Below are 24,087 nucleotides of genomic sequence, written 5' to 3' on the forward strand. Positions count from 1 at the left end.
TTAAAAGCCCTGTCTCACTCATCCACTGGCAGCTGCCTTGTGGTCCACAGGCGCCTTGCAACCAGTTGGAGTTTGTCTGTCAGGTTTGACTGTTTTCCTCGAGTCTCTTCATCTGGTTGATTCCTACCATTCACAAAGGCACTTCCTGTATATAATGCAAACGAAAGAAAGTAGCATTTTCAACTTTCAAAGTGAATAGAAACAGAGAAAGGCCAATCATGGTGCTTCCCAGAACAAAAGATGAGGCCCCTTATATACTCAATATAATTCACTTGTCAATACTGCTTAAAAACAAGCAATGACCACTTGTTACTTCTGGGGGAAATGATGAGTATTTATTATTATTTATACACACAGTTTCTATTCACTTTGACCACATAGAAAACATATTTGTCTGACTGAAATCAGCTGTTATGGAGCATAGATAGAGGATGAATCTGTTGTGTGGTAATTAACAGCTCACCAATAGACTTATCAATGTGGGAATAGGGTTTAATGAGGCACTATGAAAGGCTGAGAAAATAGATTTAAAACACAATAATAAAATGTTCAGAAAATATAATAAACCTCGTCGCCGTAAGTCAACACAGCAACGACCACCACATTGATCCGCACAGTCACATGTAAACAGAGTGACTCATCGTGAGACTCTGGCAACGTTTCTCACATTCAGAATTCAACGAAACCCCATCACGGTTCTACACCCAAGTCATTAACTCCATCATAATGGCTTCTATAGGGCTGCTGTCAAGGACACGATTTCTTCCATTGGAAGTAGCGTTCAGAGATTCTGACGGTTATTGAACGGAGCAAACCGTCTCAGAGGTACCTTTATGTTTACATTACTACACCGGACGCTCTGCTTCAGTAGCGTAGCTCTACAACCAGACATGAGCACATTACATTTGTCAAATACTTGAGCTGCACTTGATTTAGTTTGTCTGGTACACAGGAACCAATGGACTAATCAGACAAGTGCCAACTCCATAAATAGTAAATCAAGCGCAGCTCAAATATCTTTAAGAATCGAACTCGGATCAGGCCCCAAAGCGGTTTTGTCTTTTAAATCCTAGATCATCTTTCCTACTCTGAGACGTTCCGTGAATACGGGCCCCCGGGTGTCTAACAGAGGGGTGTTGTCTTTAATCTCTTATGGCAATACATTTCATGGCTACGGCTTCTCATCAGATAAGACACTGACATCAGGGCCTGTACTCATAAAGCGCCTCAGAGTGCTGATCCAGGATCAGGTCCTCCTAGTCTAATGCTATCTTTTTCAATATGATTTTTATAAGGCTAAACTGATCCCAGATCAGCACTAGGATCTGGTCCTCTCTCTAGTATTCATTATGATCTAAAAGGCTAACCTGATCCCAGATCAGCACTAGGATCCCAGTATTCATTATGATCTAAAAGACTAACCTGATCCCAGATCAGCACTAGGATCTGGTCCTCTCTAGTATTCATTATGATCTAAAAGGCTAACCTGATCCCAGATCAGCACTAGGATCTGGTCCTCTCTCTAGTATTCATTATGATCTAAAAGGCTAACCTGATCCCAGATCAGCACTAGGATCTGGTCCTCTCTCTAGTATTCATTATGAGCTAAAAGGCTAACCTGATCCCAGATCAGCACTAGGATCTGGTCCTCTCTCTAGTATTCATTATGATCTAAAAGGCTAACCTGATCCCAGATCAGCACTAGGATCTGGTCCCCTCTAGTATTCATTATGATCTAAAAGGCTAACCTGATCCCAGATCAGCACTAGGATCTGGTCCTCTCTCTAGCATTCATTATGATCTAAAAGGCTAACCTGATCCCAGATCAGCACTCTTACATGGCGCTTCATTATGAACACTGGCCCAGACATTCACACATACAGTAAGTCTCCATTCCATCTGTCCTTCTCCATATTGACAGGGGAAGTGTGTTGTGTTCATCGCTCCCGAGTGGCGCAGCGGTCTAAGGCACTGCATCTCAGTGCAATGGAGTTGTGTCCCTACAATCCCTGGTTCGAATCCAGGCTGTATCATATCCGCCCGTGATTGGGAGTCCCACAATTGGCCCAGTGTCGTCCGGGTTTGACCGGGGGGTAGGCCGTCATTGTAAATAAGAATTTGTCCTTAACCGACTCGCCTAGTTAAATAAAAGGTTAAAATAATAATAATAAGTGTTTTAAATAATCACACGGCCATATTGATACGAGACGTGATGTCCTTACAGCTTCTATCCCTGTATTTAGGATCCGTTGTGGTCCACACAGTCCCTGATGCAAAGCCTCCTGCTGCTACGTGGTGCTGTAATACTCAGCACCGCACGGTTCTGACTTGATCTGGTCTGCTGTGAGTTGGAGGTAGTTCTGTCCCTGACCTATGGTCCTGGTACACACGTACCACTCCTTCATGTTGGACACCGTCGGAGCCAGCGAGAGCCTGGAGGACGAGCAGTTAGTCCGCGAAGCTACGTAATCCCGGGAACTACGTTTCCCAAGAATCCCTGTGAACGACAGGTCTATGGGTTCGGAGGTAGGAGAGGACTTGAGTGCGTTGAGGTGGATCTTCATGTGTTTTCGGAGGGAGCTGGGGTGCGTGTAGGACTTGAAGCAGCCGTGGGACTTGCAGTCGTACGGTTTGGCGCTGGTGTGAACCTGCGAGTGCTTCTTACGGTCACTACTGTTGGCAAATTTCCTCAGGCAGCCGGGGAACTCACACTGAAATGGCTTCTCACCTAGAGAGAGAGGTGACAGGTGTTATGGGGAGGAAATACAATGATGACGTCAGTCACAGGACCAAACATCTTCAACACGGCAGTGTAGCCTAGTGGTTAGAGCGTTGGACTAGTAACCGGAAGGTTGCAAGTTCAAACCCCCGAGCTGACAAGGTACAAATCTGTCGTTCTGCCCCTGTAGGCAAAATAAGAATTTGTTCTTAACTGACTTAAATAGAGGTTAAAAAAAAAAAAAAAACACAACATACCTGTTAACCCTACTGATGTGTTCGCCCACCCTACTGATGTCCGCGCTCCACCCTACTGATGTGTACCGCGCTCCACCCTACTGATGTGTACCGCGCTCCAACCTACTGATGTGTACCGCGCTCACCCTACTGATGTGTACCGCGCTCCACCCTACTGATGTGTACCGCGCTCCACCCTTGATGTGTAAACTGAAAAACCACCCTACTGCGTGTACCGCGATCACCCTACTGATGTGTAACCCTACTGATGTTACCGCGCTCCACCCTACTGATGTGTACCGCGCTCCACCCTACTGATGTGTACCGCGCTCCACCCTACTGATGTGTACCGCGCTCCACCCTACTGATGTGTACCGCGCTCCACCCTACTGATGTGTACCGCGCTCCACCCTACTGATGTGTACCGCGCTCCACCCTACTGATGTGTACCGCGCTCCACCCTACTGATGTGTACCGCGCTCCACCCTACTGTTGTGTACCGCGCCCACCCTACTGATGTGTACCGCGCTCCACCCTACTGTGTGTACCGCGCTCCACCCTACTGATGTGTACCGCGACCACCCTACTGTGTGTACCTACCCTACTGATGTGTACCGCGCTCCACCCTACTGTGTGTACCGCGCTCCACCCTACTGATGTGTACCGCGCCACCCTACTGATGTGTACCGCGCTCCACCCTACTGACCGCGACCACCCTACTGTGTACCGCGCCACCCTACTGCGTGTACCGCGACCACCCTACTGATGTACCGCTCCACCCTACTGCGTGTACCGCTGACCCTACTGTGTGTACCGCGACCACCCTACTGCGTGTACCGCGACCACCCTACTGATGTGTACCGCGACCACCCTACTGTGTGTACCGCGCTCCACCCTACTGATGTGTACCGCGCTCCACCCTACTGATGTGTACCGCGCTCCACCCTACTGATGTGTACCGCGCTCCACCCTACTGATGTGTACCGCGCTCCACCCTACTGATGTGTACCGCGCTCCACCCTACTGATGTGTACCGCGCTCCACCCTACTGATGTGTACCGCGCTCCATCTGTCAGCCTCGAGTTGATGTAGCTGCATGAAATCTGTCAAACAGTGTCACTTCACTGACTGAGAACAATGTCCCTTTTCTACAGCTGGCTTCCCTGGACCTTCCCTTTAAAAGGTCCTTCAAACCCCACCACAGTGTAGTCTACTACTCCACAAACAGGCTACTTCCTGAATAGGACTGTGTGTGGAACATGTAAACATGATGACGTGCTCTGCCTGTCTGGCAAGCAGTGGCTAACCTACTGTATATACATCTGAAATGTTGTCCCATTGTTTAGTTGTAGTATAGGCCCAATGACGCCAAGTAGAATAACATAACCTTTCACTATGGAATGAAGGAGACGAAAGGGTAGGTTCTTTGTTGGCATTCCCAGTGTCCTTTATGGAACAAAATCTACATACCTGTGTGCGTGCGCGTGTGAATCTTGAGGTTTTCCGACCGAGCAAACACTTTCCCGCAGTCTGGGAAAGTGCAGGAGAACGGTTTCTCCCCAGTGTGTACCCTGATGTGGTTTATCAGTTTATATTTGGCTTTAAACGCCTTTCCTTCTCTCAGGCATTCTTCCCACATACAAACATGGCTCAGGGGCTCGAGCCCAGCGACGTGCTCGGTGCTTACGTGGTCCACCAGCTCGTGCATGGAGCTGAAAGTTTGGTCGCATATCCTTTGTTTTGAAGTTCGGTCACGGTGCTCGTGGTCCGTCCATTTGCAGACCAGCTCGGGCTTTATCGGCCTGTTGTTGTTGGTGGAGTATTCCGCATAGGCGCCCGTGGTGGAAGCGCGCGGTGAAGGAGAAGCGATGTATGAGATCATGGAATTGTTATTGCGGAGCAGAGAGTGGCCATTGTGGCGATGGCGACCACCCGGCCGCTGCATGGTAGTAAAGACGGGCCTCGGGCTGGCTGTCTTGCCTTTCTCTGTCCGTTATGCTTCCTGCGGCTGCAGATAGAAACCGCGCTGATTTGGGGAAACCACGTTGATCTTAACGCGGTCCGCCCAGGTTTTGGACTACCGAGGAGCATGAGGCATATTCTGTAAATTGGCCGTAAACCCGGTTAGAACCAGGTGGTCCGTCCCCACATAGTTGTAAGAAAAACTGGCAGATCTATGACCGTATCCCAATGGTGTAAAATGGTGTCCTCTCTTCATCACCTATTCCTCAGCTCAGGCGGCACTGATTTGAAAAACAGAAGAAAGCAATATGGCGGATGAAGGTGATTTATTTCCTCACTCCAGTCTTTTCAGATCAGTGGATTCGAAGGAAAGGAGATGAGAATATACTCGGAATTATTGAGATGCGCCCCCCAGTGGTAAGCACGAGGACGCTCGCCAAGTGAACATCTGTGGCATCTATAGGCCGGGCCCACATATGCATAATGTCAATGCCCTCTACAGCCGATCGTGAGAAGCCAGATTTACTTCAAATTTAATCCATGTTGGTTGATGGGTTTTTTCCTCCCCCGATTAGCAAAAATAAACGTTGTTTTCTTTTTGCCACGTTTGATTTTGTTATAAACTATATCCTTTCTATCTAAATGATTTGATAGTTGTGGCCACAACCATATATTTACTAAATGTAAAACGTGGAATTGTAAGAAATTACACTTTTCATTGGGCATTTGTCACATAATTGAATTGGCAATAGAATATGAAATATTTCGTTTGCAGAATATCCACTTGTCATTCTATATATGGTTTGACACATTCAGTGGACAGTAAGGAACATGGGATGTTCCAAAATTAAAAGTCTTGAAGATTCTGCTAATAATTTGGAATCGGATTTCCAACATTTGCAATTGTATTTTGGTCCTCTAGCTGTTTTCTTGTATCTTCCTCTGCGCCTCCAACAGGACAGGGTTTGTGTTTTCTGTTTCCACAGAGACACTTCATTCTCTCAGACTGAAAGGTTGGTCTTTCCCTCCAACCCAGAGCTGCAGGGCTGCCTTTGAACTCGACTCACTCCTGTGGTGTTTCCAGCGGGACAAAAGAGGTAGGGCCGTGCGTAACTGTAACCATGGAGCAATGGAACTTTTTTTTGGGGGGGGGGGGTCATTCTTCTCTTTGCTGTAAGTCCATCTTATTCACTTTAAACATAAATCTCCTTGGGGGTTTTATTTGGGCCTGATGAAATTGTATGGCTGAGGTGCATCAGTTAAAACAGATGTTAGCTTTGATCTGACATAACATATGGTAAGCTTGCAAAATGTATTATTAAACGCTTGTGTGTGTGTTGTGTGAGTGAAAATATATACTTTCCACACAACTGAATGTATTTTCCCCCCCATCACTATTCAGCATTCAAGCAACGTAAAGGAAGTGACTGGTTTCACATTCAGGATTTCGCCAAACATTTGTCATTTTCCCGTTAAGACTTTCCAGAGTAATAAAAAATGGGCGGAGCAAGCATCGATTAGTCATGAAACGCTTGCCTGTAATTGGTGGAATGGCTAGGATCGGGATGAGCTGCAGTGGCCAATTAGAGTGCGTTTGGTGAACACCCGGGGTTCTGTAAAAAGGGGAGGTAAGAAGTGCCCTTTGAAGACCCCGGGATAAGCATTTTCACCTTGTAGTGAACAGTCATACTTACAAACAGCATTCTGAACATTTACCACAAGACCTTTATTCATTCCCGGGTAAATGACCTGGCACATTCCCGTTGAGACTTCTGCAAAACTATTCATTCACAGTTTGGGGAAGTTTTTTTCTCCTTGGGGTGCTTAGGAATTATCTGGAATGTGTTTTGCGGCAAGATATTGAGTCCTCATTTGAGAAAGAAACATTTTTTATTTGGAGCTTTTGGACACTTCTTCAACCGCTTTCTACGCACGCCGACACTTCACATATTTACTTTGCGCATCGTTCCATTCATCGAGCCCAGGATCGTGCTGTGATGCTGTTGGAGGGAGGTCACCAGCAATCAGGCTCAGGGGTCAGTGCGAGCGCGTTCCAAAGGCACCACTCAGCGCATTCACCAGTCGAGATGCAGGAGAGAGACCCCAGCTTTATGGAGTCGGTCCACATCGCCAGCCAGGGACCCGGGTATGGCCCATCCTACGCCAACTCCACACGGGACTTTATCCTGCGTAACCGGGGATACGGAGACTCTTCCCCTGCCAGCGATCAGCACTCTCTCCTCAGGACTATGGCTGGGTCTCTCCATCACTCACACGTAGAGGGCCAGGGGCATGGACACCTCCTCTTTCCCGGGATGCACGACCAGCACCACGGCTCTGCTAACGTGCTGGGCGGCCGGTTGGGACTACCAGGGGAGGTATTCGGGAGAGCGGACCAGTATCACCATGTTTCCGGTCCAAGGAGCGATCCTTACGGCCAATATGGGGCCATGGGTCACAACATGGGCATGTCAGCTCACCACCATCATCACCCAGCCGCGTTCTTCCGCTTCATGCGACAGCAGTGCATCAAACAAGAGTTGATCTGCAAGTGGCTAGACCCGGAACAGCCCGACGGGGCGAGTCGGTGCTGTGGCAAGACCTACGGCACCATGCACGAGCTGGTTACGCACGTCTCCGTGGAGCACGTCGGTGGGCCCGAGCAGAGTAGCCACACCTGCTTCTGGGAAGAGTGCCCACGCGAGAACAAATCGTTCAAGGCCAAATACAAGCTGGTGAATCATATTCGGGTGCACACTGGAGAGAAGCCTTTCGCGTGTCCGTTCCCCGCGTGCAGCAAGGTCTTTGCGCGCTCTGAGAACTTGAAGATACACAAGAGAACTCACACAGGTAATTTAAAACGAAATATAACCTCATTATTGTTATGTTGTGTTACTTTTTATATATTTTTTTACTTTAGTTTATTTGCTAAATATTTTCTTACCTCTTCTTGAACTGCACTGTTGGTTATTAAGGACTTGTAAGTAAGCATTTCACGGTAAAGTCTACACTTGTTGTATGTGACAAATAAAGTTAGATTTAATTTTGATTTGATGTCTGCAGGTTGAATATATCATGGATATAAACGTCAGTTTCAGATATCTGCTTAGAGTGTTGTATGAAGTGAGGTTGTTTAGAAGGTGTATAGGTACGTGTCCCCAGGCTGGTGTACTCTGCCTGTGTCCTCAAAATGATTCATAACTCCCCTGTTTTTATTTGTTGATGTGCTTTGGGTTTTATCGGCGGGGCCTATAACTAAATCCTATCAGATATTTGAAAACAACTGTGACTGTATTTAAACCAACAAACTCATTTAGACTAATCCCCTCATTCTGTCTCCTCCAGGGGAGAAACCGTTCATGTGTGATTTCTTCGGCTGCGACAGACGCTTCGCCAACAGCAGTGACCGCAAGAAACACCTGCACGTTCACACGTCTGACAAGCCCTATCTGTGCAAGAAGTGTGTCAAGTCCTACACACACCCCAGCTCTCTGAGAAAACATATGAAGGTCAGTTTTCTCTCTTTGCCAAAATATACTTCTCCTGGACAACTTTGTTCTGTGACAAAATTGTGGTCATCTTTGAGGGAGTGTTTTTTGACAGATTTGTTTTTATTTATTTTAGGTGCATGATTCTTTGTCAGTAGCAGACACTTCGCCCGGAGCCAGCAGCGGGTATGAGTCCTCGACGCCCCCGAGTTTAGTGTCCCCTGCCTCGGAGACCCAGAGCACCATGTCCCCGGACTCTGCGGTCCTCGGTAGCGGACACAGCAACCTCTCGTCCAACTTCAGTGAGTGGTATGTCTGAGGACCACACTCAAGACTAACGGGAAAACGACGGCAAGAAAAGAAGGAAAAACAGGCAAAAGATACAATGAGCATCTGACTGGCCTAAATGGACGCTTTACGCGCGATTGAAATATGAATCAAGAACGTTGCACTAAAACATTGGAAGCCAAAGAAGAAAATGTCTTATGTAAAAAACAAACGTTATTTTTCTTTCGATGGTTGTTTAATTATCAGTCTTTCGTTGTCATTTCGAGATCGGTTATTTTTATAGTTGTTTGGGAGTTTGAGGCTGAACATGAAATATTTTAAAGTATTTTAAATAAGTGCCAAAGTTAACCTTAGTTTAATTGTGCACATTTAAAAAAAATTGGAAACATGTTTTTGTTGAAGTTGAATATGCGTTGTCCTCCATGAACGACCTCTTGCGCAGTTGAGACATCATTTATATCAAACGAAAGTTGCTGTATTGTTTTTCTGTAAGTTTATTATGTTAACAAACGTTAGTAAAATGAATCTGATGTTTAAAATGCCTGTTTTAATTCCTTTTTAAATTCGTGTCTCTGTAAATGTTTTGCATTAATAGAAAGTTCAGTTTGAACGCTCCCTGCACCAACAAGTATGATATGGAATGTATACAAGTCTCAATTGTATATTTACCCTACTGATATGTAAGATAATAAATTACTTTTATGCATAAATTATCATGCGTCTATTGTTCATCAATTCAATGATTCGTTATTTATGTGGAGAAGGGATTACTTAATCCTTAATATGGCTGGACAATTTGGATTGATCGCCACCAAACGATTGTTTATGAGAAATACAACATGTTTTGTTATTTCATGTTTGTTCGTTTAAAAAAAAAAGGTCATTGAAATGAGACCCCTTTAGTTTATTAATTCGACCATTTTAAAAACAAAACATATTGTACATGACTGTATTTTACACGAGTGAAATCAGCGAGGATAACAAGTCTGGAGCGGTGTTCGAATACCCATGCTAACATACCGTGGACCTGACACTCAATTTACATCGCAAATAGTATTTTAACACCGCGCCAGTCATTTCTTACAGGTTGGAGTTTACACGGCCTGCTGTGTTCTGATTTTATTCGTCATTGCAGTGGACAATAACGAGAGACGATACAACAGGAAATAACGGTGAAAGAGTTGGGGGAAAAAGTCTACAGGCCAACCCAAATAAACCCAGATATAGACCTAATTCCATCATTTCAGTTTTTATAGATTTTTTCCCCATTTCCAGAGAATAATGAAGATACATTGATATTGTACATGACTGTATTCTACTGTATGACACTAACATTACATTTTGAAAATATAGGAATAATGGATTTCTTCTAGGTTTATCTCCGTAAAAGTCCACAAATTCCAAATGTCACTCGAAATGCCTACTATGTTGATAATATTCAACATCATTGTTGTTCATATCATTTGAAAAGGTAGGAAAACAGGCGAGAAGGTGAGAAAACAGATGGACAAAGAAGTAAAACGAGACTTTGCATTATAAAAGTAGGTTACTGTATGGTCCATTCAATCTAAATACATTGAAACCCCTCAAGCTCTACTGACGTCCTTCTACGTAAGTCCTTCTACGTCCGGTTACTCGATTTGATTGGAAGACGGAGCACACTCCCCTGTCATACGTCATTACTACGCTCCCTTCACCCGGACAGACATGGCGGCGTACATGATCACTTCAACCCTGCAAAGAGTTTTGCTTGTTGCTAAGGTGAGCTGTCAGTTATTGCAACCTTAATCTTGTCGCTAGTTATTTGAAATTCATGAAGAGCTCTTGCAAAACCGAAATGCCTTTTAATGCAAGTTTCTAGCACCACACAATCGGACATCTGTTCGCTAGCCTGCCAAGCTAGCAAGTCTGTCTGTCACTCACAAACCTTCTCTCAAGCCGCCTCTCTTCTTTTGAAGTTTGTAAGATGTAAGCATTCTCTACTCTATCTGACATTTAAACGTTTAATTTCGCGGTATAAATGTTTAAGTTATTCGTATTAGAGAATGTACAGCTTCGTCCGTTCCTCCTCTGTCAATGTCAAAGCGTCCAACCCGTTAGCATCTTGCTAATAAGTTGTTACACTATATAATACAATCCTGAACTGGTCGAACCTTCACCACATGACTAAATGTAACTGTCTTTGAATGAAAAACTGTCCTTGAATGTAACGTTGTGACCTGAACAACAATCGTATATCGGGATATGCCTTCGTTCCAGCTCAGCAATCCTGGGCGCTGTTGGTGTAATAGAAACAACACAGCTGCCATCACATTTAACCTTCACCTCTTTGTGATGTTCGGCATGTGTCCATTATAAAGAATAGCGAAGAGTGGTGTTTCTGATGTTTGCGTGTGGTACTGTAACGTTCATGTTTCTGAAATGTTTCCCTGCAGCATGCCTCTTTCCAGTCCAGATGCTGTGTGGCGTCCAGTCGAGTCCAGTACTCCACTGTCTATGATTCCAATGAGAAGGTAACATATGATTCACAAGGATGCATGGAAGGCTAGGACCAATGTTCCCTCAATTTTTTTTTGTTTGGGGGGGGGCTATTGGAGCATAATGTAGGCCTGCCGACAAAACCAATGGAGCACATCTCATAACATTTAAACATGCAAATAGCTTTTGATATATATCCCACAGGGGATTGAAAGACAGCTCATGGGCCAATAGAATTCTACTCCGTTGTGCTCCAGCTCTGCCTACAACATCACAGACTCAATCTTGCAAAGCTTGATTTGTTTTGGCTTGTTGCATTGAAAAGGGGCTGATATAATGTTGATTTGATCACAGAAAAAAACTTTTTCCTTCGGAAAGTATTGAGACCCCTTGACTTTTTCCACATTTTGTTACATTACAGCCATTTTCTAAATGGATTAAATCATCACCCCCCCACCCCATAATGACAAAGCAAAAACAGTAGAATTTGTTTTGCTAATTTTTAAAAATTATATAAAAAAACTGAAATCACATTTTCATACACTACTGGTCAAAAGTTGTACAACACCGCATCATTCAAGGGATTTTCTTTATTTTTGACAATTTTCTACATTGTAGAATAATATTGAAGACATCAAAACTATGAAATAACACATATGGAATCATGTAGTAACCAAAAAAAGTGTTAAACAAATCCAAATATATTTTATATTCTTCAAAGTAGCCACCCTTTAACTTGATGACAGCTTTGTACACTCTTGGCATTCTCTCAACCAGATTCACGAGGTAGTCACCTGGAATGCATTTCAATGAACAGGTTTGCCTTCTTAAAAGTTAATTTGTGTTATTTCTTTCCTTAATGCGTTTGAGCCAGTCAGTTGTGTTGTGACAAGGTATGGGTGGTATTGTCATTGAGGCAAAAAGTGGCTATTTGAATAATCTCTCAGTCCCTGCCACTGAAAAACATCCCCAAAGCATGATGCTGCCACCTCCATGCTTCACCGTAGGGATGGTGCCAGGCTTCCTCCAGAAGTGATGCTTGACATTCAGGCGAAAGAGTTCAATCTTGGTTTCATCAGACCAGAGAATCTTGTTTCTCGTGGTCTGAAAGTCTTTAGGTACCTATTGCCAAACTCCAAGCAGGCTGCCATGTGCCTTTTACTGAGGAGGCTGCCATGTGCCTTTTACTGAGGAGGCTGCCATGTGCCTTTTACTGAGGAGGCTGCCATGTGCCTTTTACTGAGGAGGCTGCCATGTGCCTTTTACTGAGGAGGCTGCCATGTGCCTTTTACTGAGGAGGCTGCCATGTGCCTTTTACTGAGGAGGCTGCCATGTGCCTTTTACTGAGGAGGCTGCCATGTGCCTTTTACTGGGGAGGCTGCCATGTGCCTTTTACTGAGGAGTGGCTTCTGTCTGGCCACTCTACCATAAAGGCCTGATTGGTGGAGTGATGCAAAGATGCTTGTCCTTCCCGAAGGTTCTCCCATCTCCACAGAGGACCTCTGGAGCTCTGTCAGAGTGACCATTTGGTTCTTGGTTCCCTTCCTGACCAAGGCCCTTCTCTCCTGATGGATCAGTTTGGCCGGGAGGCTCTAGGAAGGAGGGTCCAAACATCTTCCATTGAAGAATGATGGAGGCCACTGTGTTCTTGGGGACCTTTAATGCTGCAGACATGTTTTGGTACCCTTCCCCAGATCTGTGCCTCGACACAATCCTGTCTCTGAGCTCTACGGACAATTCCTTCGTCCTCATGGCTTGGTTTTTGCTCTGACATGCACTGTCAACTGTGGGCCCTTGTCTAGACAGGTGTGTGCCTTTCCAAATCATGTCTAACCAATTGAATTTACCACAGGTGGACTCCAATCAAGTTGTAGAAACATCTCAAGGATGATCAATGATAACAGGATGCACCTGAGCTCAATTTCGAGTCTCATAACGAAGGATCTGAATACTACTAAGCTATTTTTATTTTTTTTATATACATTTGAAAACATTTCAAAAAACCCTTTATCGCTGTTTCACTATGGGGCAATGCGTGTAGATGCTGAGGATTTTAAACATCTTATTTAATCCATTCTAGAATGAGGCTGTAACGTAACAAAATGTGGAAAAATTCAAGGGGTCTGAATACTGTAGGCCCTGTCGAGCAAACTAATGGGGTGAACTCAGTGACGTTCAGTCTCTTGCGTCAGCGTCTGGAGGAGGTGCAGTGTAGAGGGAACATTGGATAGGAGTAGTATGGCTCACTGGGTGCAGGGTTGTCACATGATGTAAGGAAGGATGGGAGTAGTATGGCTCACTGGGTGCAGGGTTGTCACATGATGCAAGGAAGGATGGGAGTAGTATGGCTCACTGGGTGCAGGGTTGTCACATGATGCAAGGAAGGATGTGAGTAGTATGGCTCACTGGGTGCAGGGTTGTCACATGATGCAAGGAAGGATAGGAGTAGTATGGCTCACTGGGTGCAGGGTTGTCACATGATGCAAGGAAGGATAGGAGTAGTATGGCTCACTGGGTGCAGGGTTGTCACATGATGCAAGGAAGGATAGGAGTAGTATGGCTCACTGGGTGCAGGGTTGTCACATGATGCATGGAAGGATAGGAGTAGTATGGCTCACTGGGTGCAGGGTTGTCACATGATGCAAGGAAGGATAGGAGTAGTATGGCTCACTGGGTGGGGTTGTCACATGATGCAGGGTTGTCTCACTGGGTGCATGTCACATGATGCAAGGAAGGATAGGAGTAGTATGGCTCACTGGGTGCAGGGTTGTCACATGATGCAAGGAAGGATAGGAGTAGTATGGCTCACTGGGTGCAGGGTTGTCACATGATGCAAGGAAGGATAAGAGTAGTTCTGTATTGAAATTAAATACAGTACTTTGTGTTGACAGACCTCTGATTTAAAACAGTACTTTGTGTTGACAGACCTCTGATTTAAAAGCAGTACTTTGTGTTGACAGACCTCTGATTAAAAACAGTACTTTGTGTTGACAGACCTCTGATTTAAAAGCAGTACTTTGTGTTGACAGACCTCTGATTTAAAAACAGTACTTTGTGTTGACAGACCTCTGATTTAAAAACAGTACTTTGTGTTGACAGACCTCTGATTTAAAAACAGTACTTTGTGTTGACAGACCTCTGATTTAAAAACAGTACTTTGTGTTGACAGACCTCTGATTTAAAAACAGTACTTTGTGTTGACAGACCTCTGATTTAAAAACAGTACTTTGTGTTGGCAGACCTCTGATTTAAAAACAGTACTTGGTCATGACTTGTGGAGGTTTGTCAACCTGAGTCACACAGAATGTATTTTATTTGCTGCTTGCAGAGTATCTTTTCTCTCTAAATGTTACAAGGGGAAACCTTCATTTCCCTCCCCAATATAAACAACATGTCACATCCTCCTCGCTTTGTTCTTTCATCTTCAAACCGCCAACCTTGCCTCTGGCCATAGTGTTTAGCAGTAGGACAGGCAGGGGGTTGAGCTGTGAGTGTGGAGGGGAGGGGAGGGGGGGACAGAGGAAAGACGTTTCATTTAATAAGGTGTTCAGACCAGAGGAACGGAAAGACTGACAGAACCAGACGCTTTCACTTACTGTGTTTCTACGTGTTTACTGGTACACACACACACACACACACAGGAGCAAATAATTTGTTGTGACAATGAGTTCCCACACTAATCTCTTTCTTCCCTTTCACCCTACTAGACCTTTGATAAGATCCTCATTGCAAACAGAGGAGAGATCGCCTGCAGGGTAAGACTGTGTGTTAACTCAGCATCACTGGTTCTCAGGTTAAAAGACCGAGACCGGATGAAAGCCCCCCTAGCTACACCATGTCTCATCTCTCTACTGCGCCTATAGCAGGTCTATAGCCCCTCCTGAACATTATTATTATTACTGATGTATTGAATAGAAGCTGATAACACGTCTTCTTCATTGCCTCTGGCAGGTGATGAAAACATGTAAGAAGATGGGTATCAAAACAGTGGCGGTGCACAGTGATGTCGACGCCGGCGCGGTAAGTCTGTCTGGTCTGTAGGGTATTGCCAGAGGTATTGTGGTGGTGTGTTATATTGACCCCATACAGCCAGAGGTATTGTGGTGGTGTGTTATAATGACCCCATACAGCCAGAGGTATTGTGTTATAATGACCCCATACAGCCAGAGGTATTGAGGTATTATAGTAACCCCACACAGCCAGAGGTTTGAGGCATTATATTGACCCCATACAGCTAGAGGTATTGTGTTCTATTGACCCCATACAGCCAGAGGTATTGAGGTGGTGTGTTATATTGACCCCATACAGCCAGAGGTATTGTGTTATATTGACCCCATACAGCCAGAGGTATTGTGTTATTTTGACCCCATACAGCCAGAGGGATTGAGGTGGTGTGTTATATTGACCCCATACAGCCAGAGGTTGATTGTGTTATATTGACCCCATACAGCCAGAGGTATTGAGGTGGTGTGTTTTATTGACCCCATACAGCCAGAGGTATTGTGTTATATTGACCCCATACAGCCAGAGGTATTGTGTTATATTGACCACATACAGCCAGAGGTATTGTGTTATATTGACCCCATACAGCCAGAGGTATTGTGTTATATTGACCCCATACAGCCCAGAGGGATTGAGGTGGTGTGTTATATTGACCCCATACAGCCAGAGGGATTGTGTTATATTGACCCCATACAGCCAGAGGGATTGAGGTGGTGTGTTATATTGACCCCATACAGCCAGAGGGATTGTGTTATATTGACCCCATACAGCCAGAGGGATTGTGTTATATTGACCCCATACAGCCAGAGGTTTTGAGGTGGTGGTGTTATATTGACCCCATACAGCCCAGAGGTATTGTGTTATAATGACCCCATACAGCCAGAGGGATTGTGTTATAATGACCCCATACAGCCAGAGGTATTGTGTTATATTGACCCCATACAGCCCAGAGGTATTGTGTTATAATGACCCCATACAGCCAGAGGGATTGTGTTATAATGACCCCATACAGCCAGAGGGATTGTGTTATAATGACCCCATACAGCCAGAGGGATTGAGGTGTGTTATAATGACCCCATACAGCCAGAGGGATTGAGGTGTGTTATAATGACCCCATACAGCCAGAGGGATTGAGGTGTGTTATAATGACCCCATACAGCCAGAGGGGTTGTGTTATAATAACCGCTACATGAGAAGGTTAGTTGTATTTTCAGGCTGGTTTAATGACATAGAGGCCTTTAACTGGGTGTGAAATTGACTTTCCAGCACTGAGCTCCTCTATTGGTCAGACGGGTGGGTAGACACGGTTGTTTATTGGGCTCCTCTAGTTGCCAAGGTGACTAACATTCCAAAAGCGTTGACGTTGACCATGACACAGGGGGTAGATGGGGGACTGTTGAGTACCCACCAGAATTGTGTTAATTGTTGACCAGGACACAGGGGGTAGATGGGGGACTGTTGAGTATCCACCAAAACGTTGACCAGGACACGGGGGTAGATGGGGGACTGTTGAGTACCCACCAAAACGTTGACCAGGACACAGGGGGTAGATGGGGGACTGTTGAGTATCCACCAAAACATTGACCAGGACACCGGGGGTAGATGGGGGACTGTGTTAGTACCCCCGAAACGTTGACAGGACACAGGGGGTAGATGGGGGACTGTTGAGTATCCACCAGAAATGTTAACGTTGACCAGGACACAGGGGTAGATGGGGGACTGTTGAGTACCCACCAAAACGTTGACCAGGACACAGGGGGTAGATGGGGGACTGTTGAGTACCCATACCCAAATTGAGGTTGACCAGGACACCGGGGGTAGATGGGGGACTGTTGAGTACCCACCAAAGAGGTTGACCAGGACACAGGGGGTAGATGGGGGACTGTTGAGTATCCACCAAAACGTTGACAAGGACACAGGGGGTTTAGATGGGGGACTGTTGAGTACCCACCAAAACGTTAACCAGGACACCGGGGGTAGATGGGGGACTGTTGAGTACCCACCAAAACGTTGACCAGGACACAGGGGGTAGATGGGGGACTGTTGAGTACCCACCAAAACGTTAACGTTGACCAAGACACAGGGGGTAGATGGGGGACTGTTGAGTACCCACCAAAACGTTGACCAGGACACAGGGGGTAGATGGGGGACTGTTGAGTACCCACCAAAACGTTGACCAGGACACAGGGGGTAGATGGGGGGACTGTTGAGTACCCACCAAAACGTGCTCCGGAGGCTCTCCGGTTGATGTTAATATTGTTGTATGTCAATGGACCAGATGGACCAAGTGCGGCCCGTCAGATGGACCAGGTAATAGTGAGGTCCCATTGACCTGGGGATGTGTTGGGCAGGTTTTGAAGTGGTGTTTAGCTGTGGAGCAGACATGATGCCTCCCTTAGCACTTCTTTGTTAAGAGACGCAGGGAACCAACTGGCCTGTAATCCCCACCAAAACGTTGACACACACACACAGGGGGTACACACACACACACACACACACACCTACACACACACACACACACACCTACACACACACACACACTGACACACACACACTCCTACACACTTACACACACTCCTACACACACACCTACACACTCCTACACACACACACACACACTCCTACACACACCTACACACACGCACTCCTTCTGCCACCTTGTTGATCCAGATGTTGATGTTAATCCCGTGGAATGTGTCCTGGTGGTGACAGTGTCTGTCACCCAATCTGCTGAGGGTCTGGCTCCGTGGGGGGGCCGAGGACGGGGGCTGGTGATGTGAGATTTAGAAGATGATATGGCTGCCTGGCCTTGATGTTGTTTTCAAAATACCACTCTCACCCAATGGATAATTTATTTCTTGTTTTTACAACCTGTTTAATTGAACAGAAAAAGTCTGTCAGATGAATGGACCATAGTTGATGCTTTGGCTAGTTTGTCCTCTTGAATATTTAGTTATTTAAAATGATGCTGCAGAGATTTTGTATAATTTCAGCCAGTAGTTGAACGTAGCGCTCGAGCAAGAACGTCATCCATTTTGTGTGACATGTTGGGTCCTGCAAAAAAACCAAAGTGCTTAAGATCCCGTTCTGTCTATGGTGCCTCTGGTGTCTGTGGTGCCTCTGGTGCCCCTGGTGTCTGTGGGGTCTCTGGTGTCTGTGGTGCCTCTGGTGTCTGTGGTGCCTCTGGTGCCCCTGGTGTCTGTGGGGCCTCTGGTGTCTGTGGTGCCTCTGGTAGTGTCTGCGGTAGTGCCAGTGTCTGCGGTAGTGCCAGTGTCTGCGGTAGTGCCAGTGTCTGCGGTAGTGCCAGTGTCTGCGGTAGTGCCAGTGCCTGCGGTAGTGCCAGTGTCTGCGGTAGTGCCAGTGCCTGCGGTAGTGCCAGTGCCTGCGGTAGTGCCAGTGCCTGCGGTAGTGCCAGTGTCTGCGGTAGTGCCAGTGCCTGCGGTAGTGCCAGTGCCTGCGGTAGTGCCAGTGGTAGTGCCTGCGTCTGCGGTAGTGCCTGCGTCTGCGGTAGTGGTGGTAGCGGTAGTGGCTGTGGTAGCGGCTGTGGTACGGTGCGGCTGTGGTAGCGGTAGTGGCTGTGGTAGCGGCTGTGGTAGCGGCTGTGGTAGCGGCTGTGGTAGCGGCTGTGGTAGCGGTAGCGGCTGTGGTAGCGGCTGTGGTAGCGGTAGCGGCTGTGGTAGCGGTAGTGGCTGTGGTAGCGGTAGTAGCTGTGGTCCAGATGTGCTGTAGTAGCTGTGATTGTGGCTGTAGTAGCTGTGATAGTGGCTGTGGTAGCGGTGTAGCTGTGGTGCGGTAGTAGCTGTGGTAGTGGCTGTGGTAGCGGTAGTAGCTGTGGTAGTAGCTGTGGTAGCGGTAGTGGTAGCGGTAGTAGCTGTGGTAGCGGTAGTAGCTGTGGTAGTGGCTGTGGTAGCGGTTGTTTTCTGTGGTCTCGGTAGTAGCTGTATAATTAGCTGTGGTGCGGTAGTGGCTGTGGTTGCGGTAGTGGCTGTGGTAGCGGTAGTGGTCTGCGGTGTGTCTGCGGTAGCGGTAGTAGCTGTGGTGGTTGCTGTAGTGCCTGTGGTGGTAGCTGTGGTGGTAGCTGTGGTAGTGGTAGTGGCTGTGGTAGTGGCTGTGGTTGCGGTAATAATGGTCAGCCAGTGTGGTAGCGGTAGTAGCTGTGGTAGCGGTAGTAGCTGTGTCATCCAGTAGCTGTGATACTAGCGGTAGTTGTGTGCTGTGGTAGCGGTAGTGCTGTGGTGTCTGTGGTGCCTCTGGTGTGGTGCGGTGGTGCTGTGGTAGTAGCTGTGGTAGCTGTGGTAGTGGTAGTAGCTGTGGTAGTGGTAGTAGCTGTGGTAGTGCCAGTGCCTGCTGTGGTAGTGCCAGTGTAGCTGTGGTAGTAGCCAGTCTGTAGTAGCTGTGGTAGCAGTGTGGTGCGGTAGTGCTGTGGTAGTGCTGTGGTAGTGCCAGTGCTGTGGTAGTGCCAGTGCTGTCTGCCTGCGGTAGTGCTGTGTAGCGGTAGTAGCTGTGTAGCGGTAGTGCTGTGGTAGTAGCTGTGGTAGTGCCAGTAGTGTGGTAGTGCCAGTGTGGTGTGTAGTGTAGTGTCGTGCCGTAGTAGCTGTGGTAGCGGTAGTGCCAGTGTCGGTAGTAGTGCCAGTGCTGTGGTAGTAGTCGTAGTAGCTGTGGTAGCGGTAGTAGCCAGTGCCTGCGTAGTAGCTGTGGTAGTAGCTGTGGTAGCCAGTAGCTGTGGTAGTAGCTGTGGTAGTAGCTGTCGTGGTAGTGCTGTGGTGTCTGGTAGTAGCTGTAGTGCCAGTGCTGTGGTAGTGCCAGTGTCTGTGGTAGTGCCAGTGCTGTGGTAGCGGTAGTAGCTGTGGTGGTAGCTGTGGTAGTGCTGTGGTGCTGTGGTAGTGCCAGTGGTAGCTGTGGTAGTAGCTGTGTAGCTGCCAGTGCCTGTAGTAGCTGTGATAGTGGCAGTGGTGCGGTAGTGCCAGTGTGTGCGGTAGTAGCTGTGGTAGTGCCAGTGTCTGCGGTAGTGCCAGTGGTAGTGGCTGTAGTGCCAGTGATTGTGGCTGTAGCCAGCTGTGATAGTGCCTGTGGTAGCGGTAGTGCTGTGGTGCGGTAGTGCTGTGGTAGTGGCTGTGGTAGTGCCAGTGCTGTGGGTAGTGCTGTGGTAGCGGTGCGGTAGTGCCAGTGCCAGTGCTGTGGTAGTGCCTGCTGTGGTAGTGCTGTGGTAGTGCCAGTGCCTGCGGTAGTGCCAGTAGCCTGCCTGCGGTAGTGCCAGTGCTGTGGTGCGGTAGTGCCAGTGTCTGCGGTGCGGTAGTGCCAGTGTCTGCGGTAGTGCCAGTAGTAGCTGTGGTGGTGCTGTAGTGCCTGCGGTGGTAGTGCCAGTGGTAGCTGTGGTAGTGCCAGTGGCTGTGGTAGTGGCTGTGCCTGCGGTAATGCTGTGGTGCGGTGCTGTGGTGCCAGTGCCTGCTGTGGTAGTGCCAGTGCCTGCGTAGTGCCAGTGTGGTGCGGTAGTGCCAGTGGTAGCGGTAGTGCCAGTGCCTGCGGTAGTGCCAGGTGCTGTGCGGTAGTGCTGTGGTAGCCAGGTGCCTGTGGTAGTGCCAGTGGTAGCTGTGGTGCCAGTGCCTGTGGTAGTGCCAGTGCTGTGGTAGCGGTAGTGCCAGTGCCTGTGGTAGTGCCAGTGTGGTAGCGGTAGTGCCAGTGTCTGCGGTAGTGCCAGTCTGTAGTAGCTGTGGTAGTGGTAGTAGCTGTGGTAGTAGCTGTGGTAGTGCTGTCGTGCCGTAGTGCCTGTGGTAGCGGTAGTAGCTGTGGTAGCGGTAGTAGCTGTGGTAGCGGTAGTAGCTGTGGTGGTGGCTGTGGTAGTGTGGTAGCTGTGGTAGTAGCTGTGGTGGCTGTGGTAGTAGCTGTGGCTGTGCTGTGGTAGTAGCTGTGGTAGTGGTAGTAGCTGTGGTAGTGGTAGTAGCTGTGGTAGTAGCTGTGGTAGTGGTAGTAGCTGTGGTAGTAGCTGTGGTAGCTGTAGTAGCGGTAGTAGCTGTGGTAGTGGTAGTAGCTGTGGTAGTAGCGGTGGTAGCTGTGGTAGCGTAGTAGCTGTGGTAGTAGCTGTGGTAGTGGTAGTAGCGGTAGTAGCTGTGGTAGTGGTAGTAGCTGTGGTAGCTGTGGTAGTGGTAGTAGCTGTGGTAGTGGTAGTAGCTGTGGTAGTGGTAGTAGCGGTAGTAGCTGCGGTAGTGGTAGTAGCTGCGTAACATATGATTGAGGCTTGACGCTTTGGCCACATCTGAATAAATACTTGTTTTTCTCTGTGCCGCCTCAGGTCCATGTGAAGATGGCTGACGAGGCAGTGTGTGTAGGCCCCGCCCCCACCAACAAGAGCTACCTCAACATGGACGCCATCATGGACGCTATCAGGAAGACTGGATCCCAGGCCGTGAGATTTACGACACACACACACACACACACACACACACACACACACAGTTGTGTTTGCTGATGTGTTTTGAGACCTTTTCTCTTCTGTCTCTGAAGGTGCATCCAGGCTACGGCTTTCTGTCTGAAAATAAAGAGTTTGCCAAGAGACTGGTGAGTCGTGCTGTGATTTACAACTGTTGGGAACACACACACACACACACACACACCTCTCTGTATATGCCCTCTGTTTCCCTTATCAACAGGCTTCGGAAACCCCCGGAAGTTAATTTTATTAAGGGTGTGATTCTCCGGGTGAAAACCTGATATGAAAACTTAACACACAGATGCCAACAGACTCATGATAAGAAAATGTAACATCATCTTTCAAATTATTTTAAGTAATTTACTCTAAAGGAAAATGTTTTCTCAGTTATACCTCCACAATACATGGCCCCAATGTCCTGCAGACAGACACAAGACTTGACAACTTAAATAAAAGGTTAAATATCAAAAAATAAAAACCCGTCCAACGTTTAGCCGATGACACACACCGAACCATGCCGTTATGCAAGGCTGTGTTGGCACGGCAAATCTAAAACTCACCTCGTTCCACAGGTAAATAACAACATGCATATTTACCTCATGGTTAACTAAGTAGCTCTCCCACCATCATTCAATGTCCTAAAACAACCCTGACATCTCTCCCTCCCATTGAATGCATTCAGTTGTACAACTTACTAGGTTCCCCTTTTCCCTCTCTGCTGTGGCATATCATGCAAGGCACCCGAAGGTGGGCCGTAGTACATTGAAGCTCATCCCACAGGTAAATGGCCTATTTTCCTTACATTAGAACTAAAAAAAAAGTTGTTATTTTATTTTACCTTTATTTTACTAGGCAAGTCAGTGAAGAACAAATTCTTATTTTCAATGACGGCCTACCGGGGAACAGTGGGTTAACTGCCTGTTCAGGGGCAGAACGATCCCCGACTCCTATTGTGTTGCCCCGGAACAAGGCTCTTGCCCGGTATGTGAGCGGGCCGTCCGCTGCCTTATGGGAGCCTGCTGTGGAAATGGAGATGTCATTACATTAGCAACTCAAAGGACCTCCCCCTCCTGTAACACTGGGTGAATAGTTAGTGCCAGAGTTACGCATTGCAAAACCCTCTGGGGGTGAGGGGGGGGGGGGGGCAATGTCCGTATGGCTCGGGGTAAAGCCAGGGGGGATTAGGGTAAGGGTCCTGTTAGCATGAGAAAGAACCTCAGGCTGAATAGAGCTGGAGGGATACGGGGGATGGATGGAGTATAGTAGAATGTATTGTCCCTCAATGTGTCGGTGGACCCCCCCCCCCCTTTCAAAATAAATGTGTAATTATTTTTGGGGACTTTTGCAGACGAACACAAGCATTTCACACTTGTGTTGAGCACTCTAGGACACGTGCACCCACTTAACTCAGGGGTCCGATTACACCTCGTCTTACTGTTGGAGACTCAGTTGTTTGCGCCTGGCAGAGTGGCGTGTGGAGCTCCAGTGTGTTGAGAACAGCCTTTTGGACGTGCGAGGATGAGTCCGGTCTGAAAAGGCTCAGCCAGGGTTACTGTGATGTAAATAGTGAGATGTCACAACATGGCACCAGAGGGAGGAAGGATAGACGTTTGTCATTGTGTCTTCATTTAGAGCAGGGTTTCTTCAACTCTGTCCTTTTTTTCATTGCGTCCTCGTCTAAAGGACAGATGTCTGTTGTTGTTGAACTAAAAACCTTCGTTTAAAATCTGACAGTTTATTTTTTTTTATATCCATTTATTTTATTTTGGATCCTGCGACTCTGTTGGGCTAAATGGCTGGCTGTGGTCTCAAGACACCAAAGCCCAGCTGTCTTCGGTCTCAAGACACCAATGCCCAGCTGTCTTGGCGGTCTCAAGACACCAATGCCCAGACACCAATGCCCAGCTGTCTTGGCGGTCTCAAGACACCAATGCCCAGCTTGCCTCGCTGTCTTGGACACCAATGGTCTCAAGACACCAGAGCCCAGCCCAGCTGCCTCTCAAGACTGCCCACCTGTCTTGGCGGTCTCAAGACACCAAAACCCAGCTAGCCCAGTCTGTCTTGGCTGTCTTGGGTCTCTAATGGCGGCCGCTATTGAAAGTTTCCAGCGCTGCAGGGTGTTTACTGTTTCCACCTCTGGCTGCTTGTTCCACTGAGGACAATGTTCCCGCTCAGCCCACAAAACTGGCTGCTTGGCAATGGTGGAACAAACTGCTTGTGGAAGACTACCACCTTCCGGAGACACAGCACCTCTTTAAATACCTAGGATAGGATAAAGCTTCTCACTATTGTTGGCTGTTCACTGGATGTCATAAGGTGAAAACCAATTTGTAACTCTGGATAAGAGCTAAAATGTAAATGTAAATGTAATGTGGACCAGGGTGACTTTCAATAGATTAACTGCTTGTGGAAGACCACCAAATTACTTTTAATCAAGTAGAAAACCTACACAAGCTAATGGGGAAGCCACGCCCACCTACTTTTATC

At 47.3% G+C, this 24,087-nt stretch overlaps 3 protein-coding genes across 3 annotated transcripts in view; 2 read left to right on the plus strand and 1 right to left on the minus strand.

Annotated features, from left to right (window-relative positions):
* Positions 1–1,407: 1,407 nt before the first annotated feature.
* On the minus strand, positions 1,408–5,243 carry LOC135538109 (zinc finger protein ZIC 5-like). Its single transcript, XM_064964095.1, has 2 exons — positions 4,426–5,243; positions 1,408–2,728 (listed from the first exon to the last, which is right to left on the minus strand). The coding sequence occupies exons 1-2, from the start codon at positions 4,898–4,900 to the stop codon at positions 2,289–2,291; spliced, it is 915 nt and encodes a 304-aa protein (XP_064820167.1). The 5' UTR covers positions 4,901–5,243; the 3' UTR covers positions 1,408–2,288.
* An 807-nt stretch (positions 5,244–6,050) lies between these two features.
* Positions 6,051–9,406, plus strand: LOC135538108 (zinc finger protein ZIC 2-like). Its single transcript, XM_064964094.1, has 3 exons — positions 6,051–7,767; positions 8,263–8,426; positions 8,542–9,406. The coding sequence occupies exons 1-3, from the start codon at positions 6,915–6,917 to the stop codon at positions 8,722–8,724; spliced, it is 1,200 nt and encodes a 399-aa protein (XP_064820166.1). The 5' UTR covers positions 6,051–6,914; the 3' UTR covers positions 8,725–9,406.
* Positions 9,407–10,373: 967 nt separating this feature from the next.
* pcca (propionyl-CoA carboxylase subunit alpha) overlaps positions 10,374–24,087 on the plus strand; it is a 55,303-nt gene continuing 41,589 nt past the window's right edge. The window contains exons 1-6 of the mRNA XM_064964093.1: positions 10,374–10,454; positions 11,129–11,206; positions 14,879–14,926; positions 15,123–15,191; positions 21,463–21,576; positions 21,675–21,728. Coding sequence (XP_064820165.1) covers positions 10,401–10,454; positions 11,129–11,206; positions 14,879–14,926; positions 15,123–15,191; positions 21,463–21,576; positions 21,675–21,728 — 417 coding nt within the window. The 5' untranslated portion in view covers positions 10,374–10,400. The remainder of the gene's footprint in view (positions 10,455–11,128; positions 11,207–14,878; positions 14,927–15,122; positions 15,192–21,462; positions 21,577–21,674; positions 21,729–24,087) is intronic.

This window comes from Oncorhynchus masou, unplaced genomic scaffold, assembly GCF_036934945.1.
Source record: "Oncorhynchus masou masou isolate Uvic2021 unplaced genomic scaffold, UVic_Omas_1.1 unplaced_scaffold_908, whole genome shotgun sequence".
NCBI lineage: Eukaryota > Metazoa > Chordata > Actinopteri > Salmoniformes > Salmonidae > Oncorhynchus > Oncorhynchus masou.

What these genes read in the sequence shown, in the direction of transcription:
- LOC135538109 (XM_064964095.1), bottom strand. Translation starts at nt 4,900, where the DNA reads ATGCAGCGGCCGGGTGGTCGCCATCGCCACAATGGCCACTCTCTGCTC. An exon ending in TCACACGCGCACGCACACAG is followed by an intron (nt 2,729 to 4,425) that starts GTATGTAGATTT and finishes CTCTCTCTCTAG; the next exon opens with GTGAGAAGCCATTTCAGTGT.
- LOC135538108 (XM_064964094.1), top strand. Translation starts at nt 6,915, where the DNA reads ATGCTGTTGGAGGGAGGTCACCAGCAATCAGGCTCAGGGGTCAGTGCG. An exon ending in ACACAAGAGAACTCACACAG is followed by an intron (nt 7,768 to 8,262) that starts GTAATTTAAAAC and finishes TGTCTCCTCCAG; the next exon opens with GGGAGAAACCGTTCATGTGT. An exon ending in CTCTGAGAAAACATATGAAG is followed by an intron (nt 8,427 to 8,541) that starts GTCAGTTTTCTC and finishes TATTTATTTTAG; the next exon opens with GTGCATGATTCTTTGTCAGT.